This window comes from Lissotriton helveticus, chromosome 1_1, assembly GCF_964261635.1.
Source record: "Lissotriton helveticus chromosome 1_1, aLisHel1.1, whole genome shotgun sequence".
Taxonomy (NCBI): Eukaryota; Metazoa; Chordata; class Amphibia; order Caudata; family Salamandridae; genus Lissotriton; species Lissotriton helveticus.
Window position 1 is genome coordinate 2,084,853,089 of NC_136057.1, and position 21,501 is coordinate 2,084,874,589.

Below are 21,501 nucleotides of genomic sequence, written 5' to 3' on the forward strand. Positions count from 1 at the left end.
TTGACCTTATGGCACCGGCCAGAAGGGTGAAAGTGGTGGACAAAGGAGCTGGAGCGCCTTGGTACAACGATGAGCTGAGGTTAAGGAATCAGGCACTGCGTAAGGCAGAGAGAGCCTGGAGGCGGGATTACAGCTTAATGGCACGGAGTTTATATCAACATGAGCTGGCTATGTATAAAAAGGCTATCGTAGCACGAAAATCAGAGTTCTTTGAGACCAGGATTGCTACAGCTCGCAACCCGCAAAAGGTACTCTCTGAATTGAGGAAAAATAAGGAGCAGAGACTTAACTTCTCACAGGAGGATTGCCAAATCTTCCAGGACTTCTTCATCAAGAAAATTGAGGATCTTCTGTTAGAAATTTCGCGCACCCCTGTTCTGGAATGCTTGCTCCAAGTTGAGTCTATTATGCCCAAAGTGGATAACCCTCTAAACATCATCCCCTTGATTACGAAGGAGATGCTAGCCAGCTTGATAGGGAGGGTAATATCAGGCTCCCAGGCGGACCCCTGTCCTCCAAGCATCTTTAAACTAGCTATGCCAGGGATGGAGGAGGATATCCTCCACCTGCTCAATAAGTCCCTGGAAACGGGACAAGTTCCGGCTGTGTTTAAGGAGGCTCGGCTGATTCCGCTGTTAAAAAAGTCAGGGGCAGACACAAAAAGTTTAAAAAACTTCAGACCCATTTCCCAACTTCCTTTCTTAGCAAAGGTCATGGAACAACATGTGCTGTCACATCTCTCTAAGCATTTGGAGTTAAATGATCTGCTAGAGCAAAATCGGGCTGGCTTTCGGGTTCATCACAGCACGGAGTTGGTGATGGTGTCTATTTTAGACGAATTAAGGCGCAGAGCCTATAAGAGGATCCCTGGTGCCCTGGTGTTACTCGATCTCTCCGCGGCTTTTGACACGGTTTGTCACAGTCAACTGCTGTCGCGTCTGAGAGACATGGGCATCAGGGGGCACGCGCTAGGTTGGCTCTCCTCCTTTCTGCAGGACAGATCGCAGAGGGTGCAGTTGTCCGACCTAGTTTCAACATCAGCGGCCATCACCTGCGGAGTGCCACAAGGCTAGCCCTCTCACCACTTCTCTTCAACATCTACCTGCAGCCACTAATTTCAGCTCTTAACCAGATGGACTGTCAGATTTTTAACTATGCTGACGATACGCAGATCATTATCCAAATAGAGGACTCTCCAGGTGCTCAATCCCGGTTGCATAACATCTTAAGGTTCACAGTAAATTGGATGACTGCCAACTCCCTGAAGATCAACCCAGACAAAACCGAGGTGCTGCCCATAGCCATCCAGGGCAGCCCGTGGAATGACGGTTTTTGGCCCAGGGAGTTGGGCAAGTCACCGGAGCCAGCAACCGTGGTGAAGAGCCTGGGAATTTACATCGATAACACGTTGTCCATGAACAAACAGGTGTCTGTAGTCGTAGGAACTTGCGTTGGTCTTCTGAGACAGATTCGTAAGATCTCTCAACTGCTGTCCTTTTCCACCTTAAGAAGCGTTGTGTCTGCCATGATTTTGGGGCGCCTGGACCTCGGCAATGCGCTGTACTTAGGGTTACCCCAGCGACTACTTACGTGGCTGCAGACGGTCATGAACGATGCAGCAAGATTGATTTTTAAGAAACCCAGGACAACGCGTGCGTCCCCTCTCCTGCATCAGCTACACTGGCTCCCTGTCAGACAGAGGGCATTGTTTAAAGGTCTGTGTATTTCACACAAGGCACTTTATGGTAATGCGCCCAGTTACATTAAAACTAGACTGGCTGGATACATTCCGGGTAGGGTACTTCGATCTTCTGAAGCTACTCTTCTGGTGAATCCACGTTTTTGCCTGTCCACTGTTGGGGGGCGTGCCTTTTCCATTCTGCTCCCGGCAGCATGGAATAAACTTCCAACTGACCTGCGGAAGGAACCTAATCTTCTGCTCTTTCGCCGAATGCTAAAAACAATGCTTTTCCGGGAAGCATGGGGTGTGGTATAGGACTGACATCTGCTATCTGTGGGACTGGTTTCTCTTTGTACAAGCGCTTAGAGACCCTGGGGTGATAACGCGCTATATAAATGGAAATAAATAAAATAAATAAGAAGTGCACAGTCTGCCTTCCGCAGGGAATATCGTTAAGTCAAGGAAATTCACAGATGTCTTTCTTATTTCACCTGAGAAATTGAGATTCACGTCATTCTCATCGAGCACATTCACATACTCCTTGGCTGACTGTTCTGTGCCCCTAAAGACAATAAAGAGATCGTCAATATACCTGTTCCAACTGATGATCTTACAGGTCCATTCCTCATTAACCTCTGCCCAGGCCACCTGCTTCTCCCACCAGCCTACGAAAAGATTTGCATAACTGGGGGCGAAGCAGTTGCCCATAGCAGTACTGCTTATTTGCCTAAATATTTGCTCCTGGAACAAAAAGATATTATTGTTCAAACAAAAGTCCACAAATTCAGTCAGCATTGTATTGTGCTCAAACAGTTTCATGGATCGTTCTCTCAAAAAGTAGCTCACAACCTCGAGACCTTTCTACGTGTCCCAGCATGCACAACAAGTAACCCTCACCGGGGAGGCCCATCATGGGGCGATAAATTGATTGGCATGCACGAAGACAGGTGGTTCTTTCAGCGTTTCTGGAAAGACTTTGAAAAGCCTGTGAACAAGGAGCGAACTGCTCCGAAATGTATTAGGCAGAAATTAAAGATTTGGATACCAATTGACTTTTCAGTTTGAAATATGTCTGCAGTCGAGTGCGCCTTCAAGTAAGGATAAATCTATGGCAACATAAAATTCTGGCTGTCCTGTCGGAGAAGACAGTAACACTTGTAAAGCATGGGAGAGGCCGCTGGTTTGGAGCTTTTGAAATACAAAATGCGGGACTGCAGAGGAAAATGAAAATAAAGTGCACAATATGATATCTGGAGGCCCACTAGAGGGTTATAATTTTGATAACCTAAGTTTTGAGTTGATGCAGACTTCACAAGAGGGGAAGAATTGCCTGTAAGATACTACGTGTCTCAGCATGCACGACAAGTAACACTCCCTGGGGAGGCCCACCATGGGGCGATAAATTGATTGACATGCATGAGGACAGGTGGTTCTTTCAGCGTTTCTGCAAAGACTTTGAAAAGCTTGTGAACAAGGAGCGAACTGCTCCGAAACGCGTTAGGCAGAAATTAAAGATTTGGATACCAATTGCCGGTTTCAGTTTGAAATATGTCTGCAGTTGAGTGCGCCTTCAAGTACGATAAATCTATGGCAATATCTATATATATATATATATATATATATATATATATATAATATATATAACCTACTGGCGGTCGCCAGTAGGTATTTATAGTTAGGACCTGTTTTCCATAGGAAATACGCAACATTCTATTTGGAATAACTTTGGTGCTGGTTGACGAATCTTGGTGGAATTTTCGAACTTGGTGGGGCGCTCCGGTCCGCTCCTATCCTGAAAGTCTTCGGGTGATTCGTGAAGCGGGGGCTGAGAAAAAAGGGGAGTCCCAAAATGTGTTTTCCCCATGCAATTTTCCATAGGTACCGTTCATCACGGCTAGAGCCGGAACGGCTGAGCGGAATTACACCAAATTTGGCAAAGTTGTAGTCCTCGGTTCAGACTCGTGCCTTTTGCTTATATGGTGTAAATTTGTTCAGTAGTTCCTGAGAAAATGACAATTAAAAGTACATGTATATCTATGGCCTTGGTGGATGTGCGCATCTTCCGCGGACTATAAGCACATCGTCCCGATCACGCTGAATGCTGATTGGCTGTCAAGTGGTTGTCAACATTCGAAACCAGGAAGTGTTGGCAGCCATTTTGTGCCTCGGTAGAAGCGAGGATCTAGAAATTAGTGTTCAAAATGTATACCGTGGGCAGGTAAGTAATATTTTGACCCTCTAGACATGCTGAGGGGGTCCCACAAGGACCCCCAGGGGCCCAAAATTATTACTATTTATTTTGTTTTTAAACGGATAAATGTGCGCTGGGTGCATGGATGCTCCGTAAAAAAAATTAAAAAGGAAGCGCGTGCTCCTGTGTTTGTTTAAAAATTAGCTATCTGAGTAGGATGAATCCTGTGGTCTAAAATATTGCATTTGAAGCGGGGGCAGAGAAAAAAGGGGGGTCCCAAAGCGTGTTTTCCCCATGCAATTTTCCATAGGAACCGTTGATTGCGGCTATAGTCCGAATGGTTGAACAGATGCATACCAAATTTGGCAAAGAGGTAGTCCCCATTCATTACTCGTGCCATTTGCTTAAATGGTGTTAATACGTTCAGTAGTTTCTGAATTTTTTTTTTTGCAAGTACATATATATCTATGGCCTTGGTGGATGCGCGTATCTTGCGCGCACACTAAGTGCACAGACCCGATCCAGCGCTGAATGCTAATTGGCTGTCAACATTCGAAACCAGGAAGTGTTGGCAGCCATTTTGTGCCTCGGTAGAAGCGAGGAGCTACAAATTAGTGCAACAAGTGTTCAAAATGTATAAAGGGGGCAGGTAAGAAATATTTTGACCCTCTACACATACTCAGGGGGTCTCACAAGGAAAAAAGTATTTATTTTTTTGTTGTAAAAATGGAGACAAGTGCTTTGTGTGCATGGATTCGCCGTAAAAAAAATAAAAAGGAAGCGCGGGCTCATGTGCTTCTTTACAAATTAGCTACTAGGAATGGTCAAATCCCGGGGTCTAAAATATTACATTTGATGGGGGTTCAGAGTGGCCCTGTAGCCTAGGGACCGCCATTCCTCGGTGCTACAAAATAAATGGGTAAGGGAGCTCTAAAGTCCCTCTAAGTCCCGGGGATTACCACCCTCCGGGGATTTTTATATTTTGAGAGCGGTTCGCGTGGTCTCCATTCTGGAGCAGTCGAAGGCCTTGAGGAACACTACCCCCCCAGGAGCGTCTCAAGTGATTCGGGTGTCCGTGTTGTAGGGCTGCTGTCACCCGGGTCTTACAACATGGCCAACATGGATGGAACGGGAAATCACTGATCCTACATTCATCCAACGTTGCAAACATAAAAGATGGTGGACATGACGCATTTCTGCGAATATGAATGTTTGTTGTAAATTCAGTGGAGTGTTGTAGCTGTAGTAATACAGGGCTATGAAAGCTTTAGGATGTAGTTTTTGGCACCTGATGGGCAGCTAATATATATACGTATGTGGTCATTTGGATATACTGTCGAACTTGGTGCTGAAAATCAGTGTTCGAGGCTGAGAGTTGCGTCCGCATCCTGTTATTGTAGAGTAGGGATGTTAGCTACGCCTGCCTGAAAATGTACTGTAAATACGGTGCTTATGTAAATTGCTGATATATTTTTGGGTCTAGTTCGCGCTATATAAATATGCTAAAAAAAAAATCAATAAATAGCACACACTTATAAATTGATTATACAGTTTCTTTGCAGTTTTGTAAAGATCCACTTTGTACGTTCATATTTGTAGAATGAACGAGAGAAAGTTATATAATCGGAGTTTTTGTTATTGCAGAGGTAAGATGATTGCATACATTGTTTACAGCACAATATAATGTGACAGGGCGCAGGAGCTGCGTTTTAGAAACATAATAACTATACAGACACAGATAGATAGTTAAAGTGGGTACAGGCACATGCGCTCAACTCCATTTTATTACGTTGCTGTTGGTAACACGTAGAATAGTAATCCTGATATTATACACAGATATTTAATCATAAACGGTTTATGAATTCTGCTGTACAAAGGTAGGAGCACTATATGTGAAATAATACAGAGACGATTCTATCGTAAAGGGTTCATGAGTTGTGGTGCACTGAGGTAGGGGCGGTTTGTGTGGAGTCTGTGATGATGCGTAGTTCAGGCAGACCTGGTAAAAATGTGTTTTGAGTATTGAATTTTGCCTTAACAAGGGCACGTGGTGAATATTTACGGTGTACTGAGTTAGTGGTACGTCTGGTGGTTACCGTGTGCCCCCCCTGCTATGATGCGTGGTCTGAGCGGGCTGCACTCAAACCATTCACTGTTGCATACTGGACTATATGAACTTTGAGGGGGGGAACTAGCATCGATTATTATCAATTGCTGTGCAAACTAGGTGTACTGATTGCTCCCCATAACAAATTAAATGATTCCACTTCACACAATGCATTCTAACTTTCCCAAATTGGGGACGTATGTCTGGTGGCGATGTTGAAGGTGATACCCCAGAGGTACTTGGTATTGCCGGTGGTGGAGGTACATTTTGGCGCAATCTTCTACATTCTTTGTGACCATAGTTCACAGGGTGCAGCGATTGAATGTGCTTGCGCATAATAGCAGTGCAACAGCACTATTTTTCCTCTCTGCTTTAAATAAATCGAGGCTGAATTTAATGCTGTCTGTAGTGTATATCGAAAGGTAAATTTAAGTTGTGAACCCTATTGTCCGCAGTGTACATCGAAGCCAGTAGTCAGTACAGTTATAGAACAATGCTTCTTTTCACTTATTTTAACAAAATCTCAATACATACAGTATAATTGTCTCTGCATTAAATAAATCAAGGTTAAATTCCCTACTGTCTATAGTGTAGATGTAAAGCTGAAATCAAGTTGTAAACCCTGCTGTCCGCAGTGTAGAGCTTATGGTGGAGTGCATCATCTGCAATCACGATTGAAGTGGAACTATCAGAAACCTTACTGTGCGATGGACGTCACATAAACCCCCAGCTGTATTGAGCTGGCATATGGAAATGATACGTTGGAGTTGTGCGGAGTGAGCAGCATTGCATAGGGAGGAAATAAGGGGGCTACGAATAACACCAATAGCGCTAAAATGGGAGGGTATGCTGGAGGAGTTGAAATTAACGGACATAGATGAGGAGGGTTGAAGGTTCTATGTAAAAGTGTAATATCGGATGCCCATGCCTCGAACATGTGTGTATAAAAGAGAAGCTGTATGGATGAACATACATCACACAAGACTGTGTTGTAACAAGAGTGGTACACAGAAAGTTACACAGGCAACCTGAGAACGGGGGTTACTGGGTGGGGGGGAGTTGAGGGATGGTTAAGATTCCAAAAGTATTGTTGTTATATACATGGACCAAATTCATGTAAGGTATACATTGACACACAATGATACCAATGCTGTCAAATGTTGGACATAACAATACTGTACTGGATATACACACCTAACGTCATATGCCAATAATTGCGAGACAAAAATGTATAATGATTAGATATGATGCTGATGTATGACATAAGTGGAAAAACTCAATAAAATATGTTTTAAAAAACAATTAAGTGGAAGATCGAACATGTATACAGGGTGAATTTTATTATTCAACTAAATCTATAAGTGATATAAAATAAATGTTTCAAGGAAGCATACTTAAGGGATATTGTGTAGGGTTTGATAAGTGTTACACTTAGTTTGGTGTCTCGAGTGATTTCTAGAATGGCCGATATCCCCTGATTATACCTTACAAGAATAGGGGCAGGACTAGTAATATATAGTGCTTCGATGTATTTTTATTGTACCAAACAAAAAAAAATGTCCAAAAGAATTTATAAACAGTCAGGAGGTTCCTTCCTTCATATAGTCTTCTCTGTGATATTTTCACCAACGGTGCTTCGGGCTTCCTTTTCCCTTCGTTAGGCGGATAATACAATCAGTGCCTCGGGTGTTCTTTTCCCTCCGTTTGGAAAACTACACATACAAGAAAAGAAAGCACGAATCAGTGGGAAGTACTTTCTATTGTTGTGGTAGGGACGGGGTTGTGAGGGACGCACCGAGCTCCACCACCAGTGTGGGATTGTGAGAAACACAAACAGTGACCACCTTCAAGACTTTACTCGCTCCCTCCCCGTGACAGCACAAACCCCCGTATACGGCGACGTACCTGCTCCAGCCACGCTCCTCCTGGAGGGTGGCGGAACGTCGCGCTCTATATTTGTTTTCTCATGTTCTCAGCCGTTGATTCCGTGGGCTCCTCGGGTCGTCCCATAGGTTGGCAGCTTCCTCCTGATTCTTCCGGCATCCACCACGCATCCTCTGGTTTCTCCACTTGAAATTCTGGAACCTCCTGTACAAACGCGGCGTCTTCCTCTTTGACGTTCTCCTCTCCCTGTGATAGGACGGCCGTCGATGACATCGTCTCCGGGCACGCCTACTCTTGTCCTTCGTGATTTCTTTTAAAGGGGCCGCTTACATCCTGTACAGGAAGCGGGAATGTGTCAAGATCCTCGTCATGAAATGATTCTTGATCCCCTAAGACCTCCTGACATTTGGTTAGCACTGAGTTAGTGGTACCTGAAACAACAAGGTTCTGTGGAGCCTGCGATGATGTGTGGTCTGGGCAGGCCGTACTGATAATAATGTTTTTTTGTCTTGTGAATTCTGCCTTAGAAATGCCACGTGGCGATTTTGTGTTGGTTTGAGGGACGTTACTTTGTTTGGTACTGCACTTTATAAATAATGAATGAAGAATCAGTTGAATTCTGCCTGAATACGGTCATGTGGCGATGAATTATGGTGCACTGAGTTAGTAGTACCGTTGGGACTGAGCGTGTTCATAACCTGTGATGATACGTGGTCCGGGCAGGCCGCACTGGGGATAATGTTTTTTGACTACTGAATTTTGCCTTAATAAAGCCTTGTGGTGATTATTTATGGTGTACTGAGTTAGTGGTACGTCTGGTGTTTAGTGTCTTAATGGGCTGCACTCAAAGCATTGACTGTTGCATACTGAACTGCATGTATTTTGAGGGGAACAAAAAAGTACAATGGATGGTTATCAATTCTTCAGCAACAAAATGTTCAGAATTAGAGGATTCTTCCAATGGTGTAGACATTTTGTCTCCAAAAAAGAAATTCAGGTTTTCAATGAAGAAAAAGTGAGGTTCAAATTGTGACCTATGCTGTCCACAGTGTAGAGTATCATTAAGTGTGCCTTTGCACTTGCAGCTTGAATTTTATTATTCAACTAAATCTATAAGTGATATAAGAAGTTCTTAAAGGAAGCATAATAAAGGGATGTTGTATAGGTTTTGATAAATGTTATACTTAGTTTGGTATTGTACTCTGCAAATAATAAATCAACAGTGTAATTGTGAGCTCTGATGACTGCAGTGTAGGCAGGAGGCAGTGGTTAGCAAGAGCCCATGACCATGTAGTGTTGATTAGAGCTGCACAGTATTGGTAATTTAGTGTGTGTGCAGCCAGCTATGGTAAGTGGTGCACAGTGTTAGTGGCACCTGAAGCAACAAAGTTCTGTGGAGCCTGCGATGATGTGTGCTCCGAGCAGGACGCACTGGTAGCAAAGTCTTGCAAATCACGTTTTCTTATAAATACTGGTTTTCCTTTCACAGGAGTAAGTTGCAGTAGATCTCTAAAAACTATGATATATTTTCTCCCAAATAAGACATCTGACTCTATATGGTCACGTGGCGATGAATTATGGTGCACTGAGTTAGTAGTAGCTTTGGCACTGAGTGTGTACGTAACCTGTGATGATGCGTGGTCCGGGCAGGCCGCAGTGGGAGCAATGTTTTTTGCCTAGTGAATTCTGCCTTAATAAGGCCACAGGGAAATGACTTGTGGTGCAGTGAGCTAGTGGTACCTGAAGAACTGAGCGTGTGTGCACCCTGCGATGATTCATGGTTCGGGCGGGTCACACTGGTACAATGCCTCTTGCCTACTGGAATGCGTCATGTGAAATCGCCATTGCACCTGAATCGTTAGCACTCACAATGTAGATCGAAGGCAGTAGTCATCACAAACATCAAGAAAATATTTTTGTCATATCCTTTAACAAAATGTGAGGACATAAAGTACAATTATCTCTACCTTAAATAAATCAAGGCTAAATTTCATGCTGTCCGTAGATTAGATTCAAAGCTGAATTGAAGTTGTGAACCCTGCTGACCGCACTGTAGATCGAAGGCAGTACTCAGCACAGATATCGACAAATTATTTTTTGTCACAAACGTTAACAGAATCTGAGGACACAGTACAATTGTCTCTGCCTTAAATAAATCGATGATGAATTTAATGTTGTCTGTGGTGCTGGTGCGCATCTGGTATCAAGTGGTGAACTCTGTTGATCGCAGTGCACATTTGAAGGCAGTACTTAGTACTGACATTGAGGAATGTTTTTTGTGGCATCCATTAACAAAATTGTCTCTGCCTTACATAAATCAAGGCTAACTTGAATGTTGTCCGTAGTGTAGATGGAAAGCTGAATTCAAGTTGTGAACCCTGCTGTCGCAGGGTAGATCGAAGGCAGCTATTGACACAGACATGGAGGAATGCTTTTTGTCAGTTATTTAAACAAAATTTGAAGACATATAGTAGAATTGTCTCTGCATTAAATACATGAAGGCTGAATTTCCTACTGTTCATACTTTTAACAAAATCTGAGGACATAGTACAATTGTCTCTGCTTTATTCCAAATCTATTTTTTTATGAAATAATTCCCCTGACAGGGGCACACAGCGTTAAGCCTACAACCTTACATCAAGGCCGGCCGCGTATGAAATAGCAAATAGGACATGAGTCTTGCATAGAAGAACAAGTTAACACAGCGCCTTGCCTACAACCCCAGTGGGGCCGGCCGCGTGGCCTAACATCAGCTGTCGTAACTACACCATGCGTATGGAGCCCAAGCACCAAGCCATTGGGAATGAATGAAGGGCAACCAGCCCACTACTTCGGAACGACCCAATGGGGGCCAACAAGCACATGTGAAGTCTAGAGAGAGAAAAAGAAAGGAGAAGAGTGTGGAAAAAGTACGGGAAGCGAGAGACAGGGAGAGCATCGTGTGGACAGGGTGTGCGTGCTACTCAATAGGGGGGGGGTGTCAGCTAGCCAGAGACAACCTCGACAGCTCTTGCGTCTTGCAGGGCGACTAAGGGAGCAATCTATTGGGGTCCGTGGGAGTGACAGCGTCGTCAAAAGGTGCAGAGTCCGGAGTCTAGTGGGCATGTGCCGCGCACGTTCTATTGAGCAGAGGTAACGTACTAAGGGCTTCCAGACCGCCCCAAAGCGTGTGTCGCGTGCCTCTATTCACGCTGTGAGGAGCTCCATTGCTAGAACGTGCCAGAGCCTCACAAACCAGGAGGCTATGGGAGGTGCTTCGGCCCTCTTCCAGTACAGAGCTATAAGCTGCTTGGCTGCTCCCAGCATTTGGAGCGTCAAAATCCAATCGCTGCGGGTAAGTGCCTTGAGATTGGGAGGTTTAATGCCAAGTAGGATTGTGCTTATGGCTTCAGGCAAAGGGAACCCCAACACCCCTCTGATGTGGCTGAGGACCTCCTTCCAAAAGACAGTTAAGAGAGGGCACGCCCACCATATGTGTACAAAATCCCCTGGTGCAGTCCGACATCTCCAGCACAATGGGGACACAGTGGGGAACATCTTATGCAACCGCAGAGGAGTGTAGTACCACTGAGTCAGGAGTTTGTAGGCATTTTCCCTCTGTGGGATACTCCGGTATATCTTGGGGATATCTCTCCATAATCTGTCCCATTGCGAAGGTTCAATGTCCGCGTCAACCGCCAGTTGCCATTGGCACTGGTATGGGTGGGTGAGTACAAGCGGCGGATGCTGCAAAATGTGGTAGATCTGAGTAATCAGCCTCTATAGTCACCCAAGGGAGCGCGCCAGCCTTTCAGTATGTGGGGACAGGAACGTGGTGAGCCCTTTGGACACAGCAATGTTGTCCCAAATGTCTAGTACCGTCTTCGTGGGCACCGCCATGTACGCACTCTTAGAGCAGGCTGTCCGATGGAGCCACGGCAGATCCCAGATAGAGCGTCCTGTTACCGCTCTGTCCATATGGAGCCATCCTTTTTCACTCTCTCGCACCCCCCACTCTATCACAAAACGGAGGTGTGCAGCCCAATAGTAGTGCACTAAGTTGGGGCAAGCTAAGCCCCCCCTGTCCCGTGGCGCCATAAGGATCTTCTGTGAAAACCGGGATCACTTAACGCCCCACACAAAAGACGTGAGCTCGCGTTGCAATCCCCATATGCAGTGAAGTGGGATTGGGGTGGGGAGGCATTGGAACACGTATAGGATTTTGGGAAGGATCGACATTTTTACCGCATTGAGCCGGCCTAACCACAACAGCATCAGAGGCTTCCACCTTCGAAGATCCTCCAGAACCGCTTTTCGGCTTTCCCGCCAGTTCACGGATGACCAGGCGTCCAAGGAGGAGGTCAGAGTGAGGCCCAAGTATCGAATATGGCGCTCAGCCCACTGATAGGGCACAGCTTCCTTTGAAGAGGGATGGTGAGGTTGAGAGCCCAAGACTTATCATGATTGGCCGGAGGCCCTCTCGTATATGCAAAGCACCGTATGGACGGCCGGCAGAGACACCCGCGGGCGCGTAAGGGTGAGGATCAGGTCATCTGCGAACAACGCCACCTTGTTGTCTAGTCCACCATGAACTATTCCGTGGATGTCCGGCTCGCGTCGTATCATCTCCGCGAGGGGCTCCACTGCGAGGGCAAACAATAGGGGCGATAGGGAGCACCCCTGCCTGGTGCCCCTGTGTATCGCTAGCGGTGGTGTTAAGCCGCCGTTGACCCGGATTCTGGCTTGAGGCCCTATGTATGGGGCCATAATCCTTGTGATCATCTTCGGGCCCAGCCCAAATTTATGAAGTATCGCCCTAAGGAAGACCCAGTCGACCCGATCAAACGCCTTCTCGCTTCCAGGGATAGAAGGCAAGCCGGGATTTTCCAGTGGTGTACCTCCCCCACGAGGTGTGCAAGCTTACGTACATTATCTGCTCCCTGTCTGTCTCGAATGAATCTCGTCTGATCAGGGTCCACAAGTCCCGGCATATACGGATCTAAACGTTTGGCAAGGAGTTTAGTATATATTTTAAGATCAGTATTCAAGAGGGCAATAGGGCGATAAGAAGCACACATCGTGGGGTCTTTCCCAGGTTTTGGGATCAGTGCAATCTCTGCCATGCCCATATCAGGGGACGGCCCTGCGTCCTCGGTAAAGGAGTTGAACAGCCGTAGGAGATAGGATCGAAGCTGGGTCTGGAATGTGCGATAGAAAGATTGGGGTAGGCCGTCTGGTCCTGGTGTTTTCCCCAAAGGGAGATCTTTAATTGCCGCCGTGACCTCTTCTTCAGTAATGGAGCCTTCCAGTTCCGCCGCACTCTCCGAAGACAGTGACGACCCCTCGTAGCCGTCCAGAACAGCTGCAATCGCGTCCGCCGAGGCGGGTTCCCTCCCGTACAAGGTGGCATAGTAGTCCACAAAAGCAGCCTGTTTAGCCTTCTCCGAGACAGCTCTCGACCCATCTGGGAGTTGGACACTAGCTATTTGGACCTTAGCTGCACCTGCCCTCAACCTCCCCGCCAGCAGTCGCCCAACCTTATCCCCTCCCTCAAAGTACTTTTGCTTCAGTGCCAGCAAAGAGTGCTCCGCCTTATTGGTGCGTAAAAGCCGAAGCTGCCCCCTGAGGTTAGCCAGTCTCCTCCTGGTTTCTAGTGACGAACGTTTCCGATCATGCTCCTCGGCTTTCTTGATGTCCCCCGCCAGATCAGCTTCAAATTTGCAGGCTGCACGTCTCCGAGCAATTGCCAGGGAAGTGATGTGTCCCCGTATCGTGGTTTGAAGGCGTCCCACATCACCGGAAGGACATCTCCGGGGTGTCGTTAGAAACAAAATAGGAGTCTATGGCCTCCCGAATGCTATCGACATCCGCTGCATCCCGAAGGATGCCCGACGGCAAGAACCAGCGCGCCTCCCGGGCGGGACGCGCGACCGGGTCCTGCAGGAGCAGTTCGACATGAGCGTGGTCCGACAGTGGTATGTCCGAGATGGAGGCTCCCAACGTGTCCCGCAGCAGTTCCAGCGACATTAATAGAAAATCTATGCGGGAATAGGAGCTATGGGCATGTGAGTAAAATGAGTAGTCTCTCAGGTCCGGGCAGTGGTAACGCCACACGTCAATCAACCCCAAGTCCGCAATCTGCTTGCGCAGAGCAGAGGACATTGCCCTGGTGCCACTGAAAGCGACATCACTACGATCCATGTCCGGGTCCTAGACTAAATTAAAGTCCCCACCGAATATCATGTTCGGGTCACCACATGGAATCTGATCCCACAGAAGTGTCTGTAGATATCTGTCCTGCAACTGGTTGGGTGCGTATATGTTACATAGGGTAAATTGGCCACTCCCCATGTGTACCGTAACTTTGAGAAAGCGCTCATCCACACTTCTATAGGGCTTTGTGTCTCCCCGCCTGAAGCCAGCTTTGCACAATATGGCTACTTCCGCTGTTTTAGTGTCCGCAGCCGCCCAAAACTGGATAGGGTACTTGGGATGCGCCATGCGTGTTGTGTCTCCCAGCAGTAAGTGTGTTTCCTGAAGGAATATAATGTCGGGCTGTTGTTGTAGAAGATAACGCCATACCTGCTTGCGCTTATTAGGCGAATTCAAGCCCTTGACATTAAATGTCAAGACCTTCAGGGGCCTAGGGATGTTCACAGCCATAGCGTGCAGCACTCAGAATCTGCCCAAAATCCCCACTCCCGCCACTGTGAAGGGGAAGGTACAGAGGTAATCCCTCCCCGCCCATCCCACCCAGGGGACTGCAACTGCCCTGTCACCACCCCACCACACACAGACACGGGAAGGAGGGAAAAAGAGATAAGTAGGAAAGGAAAATAGTAGGAAGAAGAGAAGAAAAAAAGGGGGGGAAGAGAGTTGATAGGCGGCCAAGCAGGCCCCATAACTACTAAGGTCAACAAAGGCCAACAGGGCCACGTTGGACTACCCCAGTCACCGGGCATCCTCTACCCAACTGTTTGGACGCACTCAGGAATGTCACTCCCTATGGGACAGTATGTGGGGCACCCACAGAAAGTACAGGAGACATGGACCCCGGTATCCCCGCTGCCCAGTCTGGAGTCGGGTGCCATGAAGCTGCACAGACCTGGATAGCATGGCAGTGTCCATAATATGTCCTTCCGGAGTGGGCCATGCAGGGTGGCCAAGACGTTCCCCCTGTGCTTCCAGACCCACTGCACGAGTGGACGAGTAGGGGGCCATCTTCTGCGTCTGATATTGCTCAACCTCATGTGTAGGGAAGGCCAAGAGGCCACAGGGGGCACAGAGCATCCACACAGCAAGGGGGTTAGAGTCGTATCCAGCGGCAGCGGCGCATGGCAGAAATCGAGGTGTTGCAAGAAGTGTCATCTCAGCCAGCGTGCAAGTAGATTATCTCGGACGGATGGGGTGTAAGCACCACTTATCGCCATCATGACCGGGGGGCAGGGGCGGCGCCCACAGCGACAAAAGCCGTGAAGATATTGTTTCCCATCGGACTCCGGGTCACGGGGTAGACGGATGCGACGCCGGGCCTTCACGGTCGCCCTCAAGAGAGCGGATGTGCATGATGATGTCTTGCTTGGCCTGCGAGGAAGATCTCTCATCCACCGGAGGGCAGCGGCGTGCCACTGAACCTTGGTCCAGTCCGGGCGGGCAGGGACCCTCTCCTGGTGCCTCGGTTGAGAAGGGCTGCGCGCCGGCGATTCCGACAGTTTAAGCAGCTGAGACGCTTCACGGTAGGACCGTATGACCCTGCGTTTGTCCTCCCAGCGGAAGATGAGGGCGAAGGGGTGGCCCCACTGATAAGAGATGTTGAGGGCCCTCAGCTTCTCCGTTGGCGCAGGGTGTTGGGGCCAGATCCTGGAAGATTTGGATCTTGTGGCCTCCATAGGTGAGGTTTGGCTTGTCCCTCGCCACTTTCAGGATGGCCTCCTTCTCGGTGAAGTAGTGCACGCGTGTCAAGATGTCCGGGAGGAAGCCCGCTCTACCCGCCGGCCCGGAGACTCGATGAGCACAGTCCAAAGTCGGGGGGGAGGCTTCCTCGTCCCCCCAGACCTCATGAAGGAGCTGCGCTATGTAGGTCAGGATGTCTTTCCCCTCCTCTTCGAGTGGGACACCCCGAATGCGGAGGTTGTTCCGGCGGCTTCTGTTCCCAAGATCTTCCTGCTTAACCTGCAGTTCAATGTTCTGCTCTTCCTACGCCGCCACGCTCTGCCACAGATGCTCTTGGTCTTTCGTGCGTGCATCGACTATTTTCTCGAGCCCATCAACCCTATCTCCCATCTCAGTGACCTCCTTTTGCAATTCCTTGACTCATGACTGCACCTCCGAGCGTAAGGAGCCTATCTCTGTTTTGAGCTCAGACATGAAGGGGCCATAAAGGTCTGAGTCACCGGAGGCGAGTCCTCAGCCATCTGCGAGGAGTTGTCAGTTGGTGCCGCCGCTCCAGCCTTGCCACACAGAGCCATCACCGATGTGTCCCTGGCCGTCGCCGCCGGGTCCGCTCTGCCCCCCTTGGACCTCGTCATCGCCAGATCTGCAGTTAAAATCCGTCCACACGTGTCGCTTAGTATAGTCAGTATGTAGCACCGTAGGCTCAAGGGAGCTGGCGGGAGGGAGGTTCCACACCTTGCCGTGTCTCTTCAGATCTCCTCACCTCCCCAGCAATGAGTCCAAAGCACTGGACCCCCCAGGTGGCATTAGCTCAGGCAGCAGGGGCCAGGACTCCCCAGTTCACCCCGGGTCCGCGTTGGAGAGTGCCCCAGGGGCGCACAATCACAGTACGGCCACCAGACAGAGCCCAGCAACACAGAGCAATGTCCAAGCCGCTGCGCCAGGGGATAGAGAAGCAGCAGGTAGGGACTCAGGGCACAACAGCGCACACAGCCTGCAGGACCAAGTCTCCGGTCAAAGCACTGCAGCCAACACCACTGCAATGTACCTTAATCCGCGTGTGCAGGCCGGATGAGGGCCACCTCCACCGTCGAGGGCCCGGGTCTGGTCCGCGCCTCCCACCTCACAAGCTCACAGTGGCCTGCCTGCAAGCCGCTCACCGCTCCCCCACACCGCCACCGACCACCAGTGTCTCAACTCTCCCCAGCCAGCTCCTTGCGCCCAGCCAGAGCATAGCGTCCACACCGCTGCGCAAAATGTATGGCCTGCAGGTCTCAATATATGGAGCAGGCCCCAGTGGCAGGCGTCACCCCCACTTGCCACCACACAGTGTTAATAGGCAACTCCGCCGCCATAGGTCCGGAGCCGCACTGCGTCACTCGCCCCAAAAGTTCGCAGGGCCCGACACTCTCCTGTTAACTTCTCCCTTCCAGCTGGGGCCCCAGGGTCACACTGCCTCTCAGGGGGGACAGGGTGCAGCGTCTCAGGTCCCTGCCAAGCGGAGCACTGCGCCTCAGCCCGCACCACACAACGTTATGCCAGGCAGGGCCCGTCGCAGTCACCAGGAGCCCAGGTCTGGCCCGCGTTACCCACCGCTCCACACCGCTTAGTCCAGCACCAGCCCCCAGGGCCCCTAGCAGGCGCAGCTCACCGTGGTATCTGTACCTTCCACACAGCGCTCCGTGGCAGAACAGTCTCGCCGTGCCCTTGGCCGCCGCACCAGCAATGTACACAAAATGTCGGGCAATAGGCAACTCCGCCGCCGGGGGTCCGGATCCACACTGCGTCTCTCGCCCCAAAAGGTCGCGGGCCCCGGCACTCTCCCGCTAACTCCCGCTTCCAGCTGAGGCCCCGGGACCACACTGCCACGCTGGGGGGATAGGGTGCAGCGTCTCAGGTCCCAGCCCGCCAAGCGGAGCACTGCGCCCCAGCCCGCACCATTGTCTCTGCTTTAAATAAATTGAGAGTGAATTCAATGTTCTCTGTAGTGCTGATGCGCAACTGGTATCAAGTTGTCAACCCTACTGACCGCACTGTAGATCGAAGGCAGTACTCAGCAGAGATACCGATGAAAAATTTGTATCACTTATTTTAACAAAGTCTGAGGACCTAGACTAGAAATGTCTCTGCTTTACATAAATGAAGGATAACTTCAATGCTGTGCGTAGTGTAGATCCAAAGCTGAATTGAAGTTCTGAACCCTGCTAAATCGAAGGCAGTAGTCGATACAAACATAAGTTTGCGGTGCTGTGGTGCTGAGTTCGCAATGGGCCTGTATTGATGAGGCACGTGGTTATGGCAGCATTCATGACATGGTCAGTGACATCACTGATGACATCTCAAATGACATCACTGATGACATCACTGATGACATCATCCACGTGACAATCACATACACCTTTTCATACACTATTACAATTTTTCATCACTCTTTGTAAAATACAGAGTATCATATTTAAATCCATTGTCACAGCAATACAAGTATCTAAAAATCCACTCAGTGATTCATACATGTATACACACATCTAATCCTTACCTATGGATTCACTTATACATGCTGTCAATGAACAATAGAACACTATCAAAAATACTTATACATCTATATCGACATTAAACAACAGCACGCATCCTATTCACATATGAAGTCAACCTACTCACTTATGCAAACAATGGATCATACTTACATATTTACTTAGCAAAACACTTATACAAACAACACTTCTTCTATTTATTTAGATAGTAAGTCATACTTAGTGAATTATAAAATCATTATTACAAGTATACAGTTATCCATACAGTCACTCACACAATCATTGTGTCTTATGTATACTTATTTATATACAACAACTGACACATACACTGCCTTTTATTTTTCTAGTTTGTTGGACCTGTACCTTTGAGAAATATATTTGCTCGTCACCACACCCATAAAGAGATTCCCTCACCCAAACTGTTAGAACATTTAGTTTTAACTTCATATATCTACTGAATAAACTATTCACACATCTTTGGACAGTCACACACCCTCCACCGAACCACACACACTTTCACACTCCCATACAAATACTCAGTTAACTAATCAATAACTAATATAGACTTTCACATTGCTAGTAACCAACTGTAGAATCAGTTTACACAACAACTGACAAAGTGATACAGATATTCACACAGTTTAGTCACTATCCACTATATTTAGTAAGACATTATAAATTGGTCAAGTAAACAGTCAATTACACTGCTACTAAATCCTCCATCCAAATATTTATGTATATATATCCACTCATTCTTCAATGCAAATTGCTATATATATAATGCATATTTAAATAACGAAGCAAACCACATTCACTGGATGATGTCATCAGTGATGTCATTTGAGATGTCATCAGTGATGTCACTGACCATGTCATGTATGATCTAATATGTGATATCATCAGCAGTGGATTGCGGGTGCGCGATATATACTTAGTACAACTAACTATATAGGAGCAATTTCAATGGTTTTGTATGAGTAAAATGTCCAGCTAACTATAACACCACTAAAACTTATAGTTTTTTTAGTGAATTTCAAAGGTTTTGTAAAAGCTAATTCCTAACTATATAACTCCTGAAACCTATGGTTTTTTCAGTGAATTTCAAAGGTTTTTTTAAATGCTAATTCCTAACTATATAAGGCCTGAAACCTATGGTTTTTTCAGTGAATTTCAAAGGTTTTTTTAAATGCTAATTCCTAACTATATAAGGCCTGAAACCTATGTTTTTTTCAGTGAATATATATATATATATATATGAGATATACATATATAAAACATATTTAATTTTCAGAAAAACACACATTCACTGGATAATGTCATCAGTGATGTCATTTGAGATGTCATCAGTGATGTCACTGATCATGTCATGGGGATGTAATATGTGACATTATCAGCAGTGCATTGCGCGCGCCCGAGTTACAGTTAGCTGAACTAACTATAACGGGGGTTTTTTATGAGTGAAATGTCCAACTAACAATACCGCCCCTGAAACCTATGGTTTTTTCAGTGAATTTCTAAGGTTTTCTAAATGCTAATTCCTAACTATAACGTGCCTGAAACCTATGGTTTTTTCAGTTAATATATATATACATATAAGCGCTGTACACCTTGGCACTGGATTTCAGGCGCTTTATTAAACAAATAGAAAGGTAAGCAGCAACTCCATTACTTACGCGTTTTGGCAGTATGCCGCCTGGGCTCCTTAGATGCGAAGACTTTTTCTTGTGATTTTCCCCCGGGGCCTGACCCACCGACTTCCACCAAAACGCTATGAGGATTTTCCTGAGATAAATGTTTTGTGGAGGCTGGTAAGGGAAGTGTGGAAGGATATTTACATACATCCAGCTGTCACTAGACAAGGGCACTTTCAAAGACATTTACCATTCTGGCAGTAGTTCCTAAGGGTAATAGGAATAACGTACACATTGAGGAAGTTTTATTAAGCACATGACTGCAGTGTTGGGATAAAGTAGGAATGTACACTGCAGTCCTTTGAAATCCATGCCATGTTTTCTAATGTGGGTTAGACAAAATCATGGCATTCCTCACTGGGTATATAAACGCACAGGATTTGTAATTTGAAATGACTGCTCACCTGTGCTCAAGGCGACATACTGCCGAAACGCGTAAGGAATGGAGTTGTTGCTTACCCTTCCATTTTTTTATTAAAGCGAAGCGCCGGAAATCCAGTGTCAAGGTGTATGGCCCATATATATATGTGACCAAGGCCTTTCGGAGGCCGAAACGTTATGTTGGACGAAGGTGCCGATTAAAATCTTCTCACCTGAACTCTTGGGTCTCGTGTTCCTTGTTGCAGCGGCGCCTGGCAATTTTCAGCGGTGTCCTCCAGCTTAGAGCGTGTGCAAGATATATATATATATATATATATATATATATGAAAGGGTTCCCCACTCGATAGATCAGAGGAAACACAAAAGACTCGCACTCCAGGGTCCGTGAGAAATTCGTTTATTGGCTATGTATATAATTTCCAATCCTGGTTCCTTTCGTGCGGAATAATGCGCTGACACCATGGGATCACGATCAAAGAAAAGTTGTTTTTATTTCAAACGATCAGCTTGACGCTTTTCGACGGCAGAACCGCCTATTTATTATGATCACCTTAAAATAGCACTTGTAATTTTCTCTTTTCTTCATTTTGGGCTCATCATAATTGTATTACTTTATTTTAGTTTCTTAATTTTTATATAACCCAGTGAATGGCATAGAGAAAATTCAGCCTGTGGCTTACCTTATATAAATTATCATTCTAATTATTATTATGATAATCTAGCCAGCTTCTAAAAGGGGACACAATTTATCAACACTGTAAATATCTAAGGAAGCAACTGCGAGGATAATGTTTCTTAAATGTGAATTTACCTAAAATGTAAAAGGTGGTCTTTATATCTGAATACGTTGTTTGAAAGAACAATATTTGACTACAGTGTAAAAGTATACATTTTCTAAAACTGTTAAGTATGGAGTGGATATAATAACTGACTTTTAGGACTACTTCTTTTAATTTTAACATTTTCTTTTTTCCTTTTGAAGTTCGGAAGAATACTCATTACTTGATGATTTTTGATGCATTTGTGATCATAGTTTGCCTTTCTTCACTAATCCTGTGCACACGATCGGTGGTGACAGGAATTCGACTCCAGAGAGTGAGTAAATGCTTGTCTTTCCTGACCTTTATGAATCCAATATCCTACTGTAGCTAATAACTGGCTTT

General features: G+C 46.7%; 1 protein-coding gene across 1 annotated transcript in view; it reads left to right on the plus strand.

Annotated features, from left to right (window-relative positions):
• Window positions 1-21,501, plus strand: part of MCOLN3 (mucolipin TRP cation channel 3) — a 486,326-nt gene that overhangs the window by 294,507 nt on the left and 170,318 nt on the right. Inside the window, exon 8 of the mRNA XM_078659269.1 lies at window positions 21,321-21,433. Within this exon, the coding sequence (XP_078515395.1) occupies window positions 21,321-21,433 (113 nt within the window). The remainder of the gene's footprint in view (window positions 1-21,320; window positions 21,434-21,501) is intronic.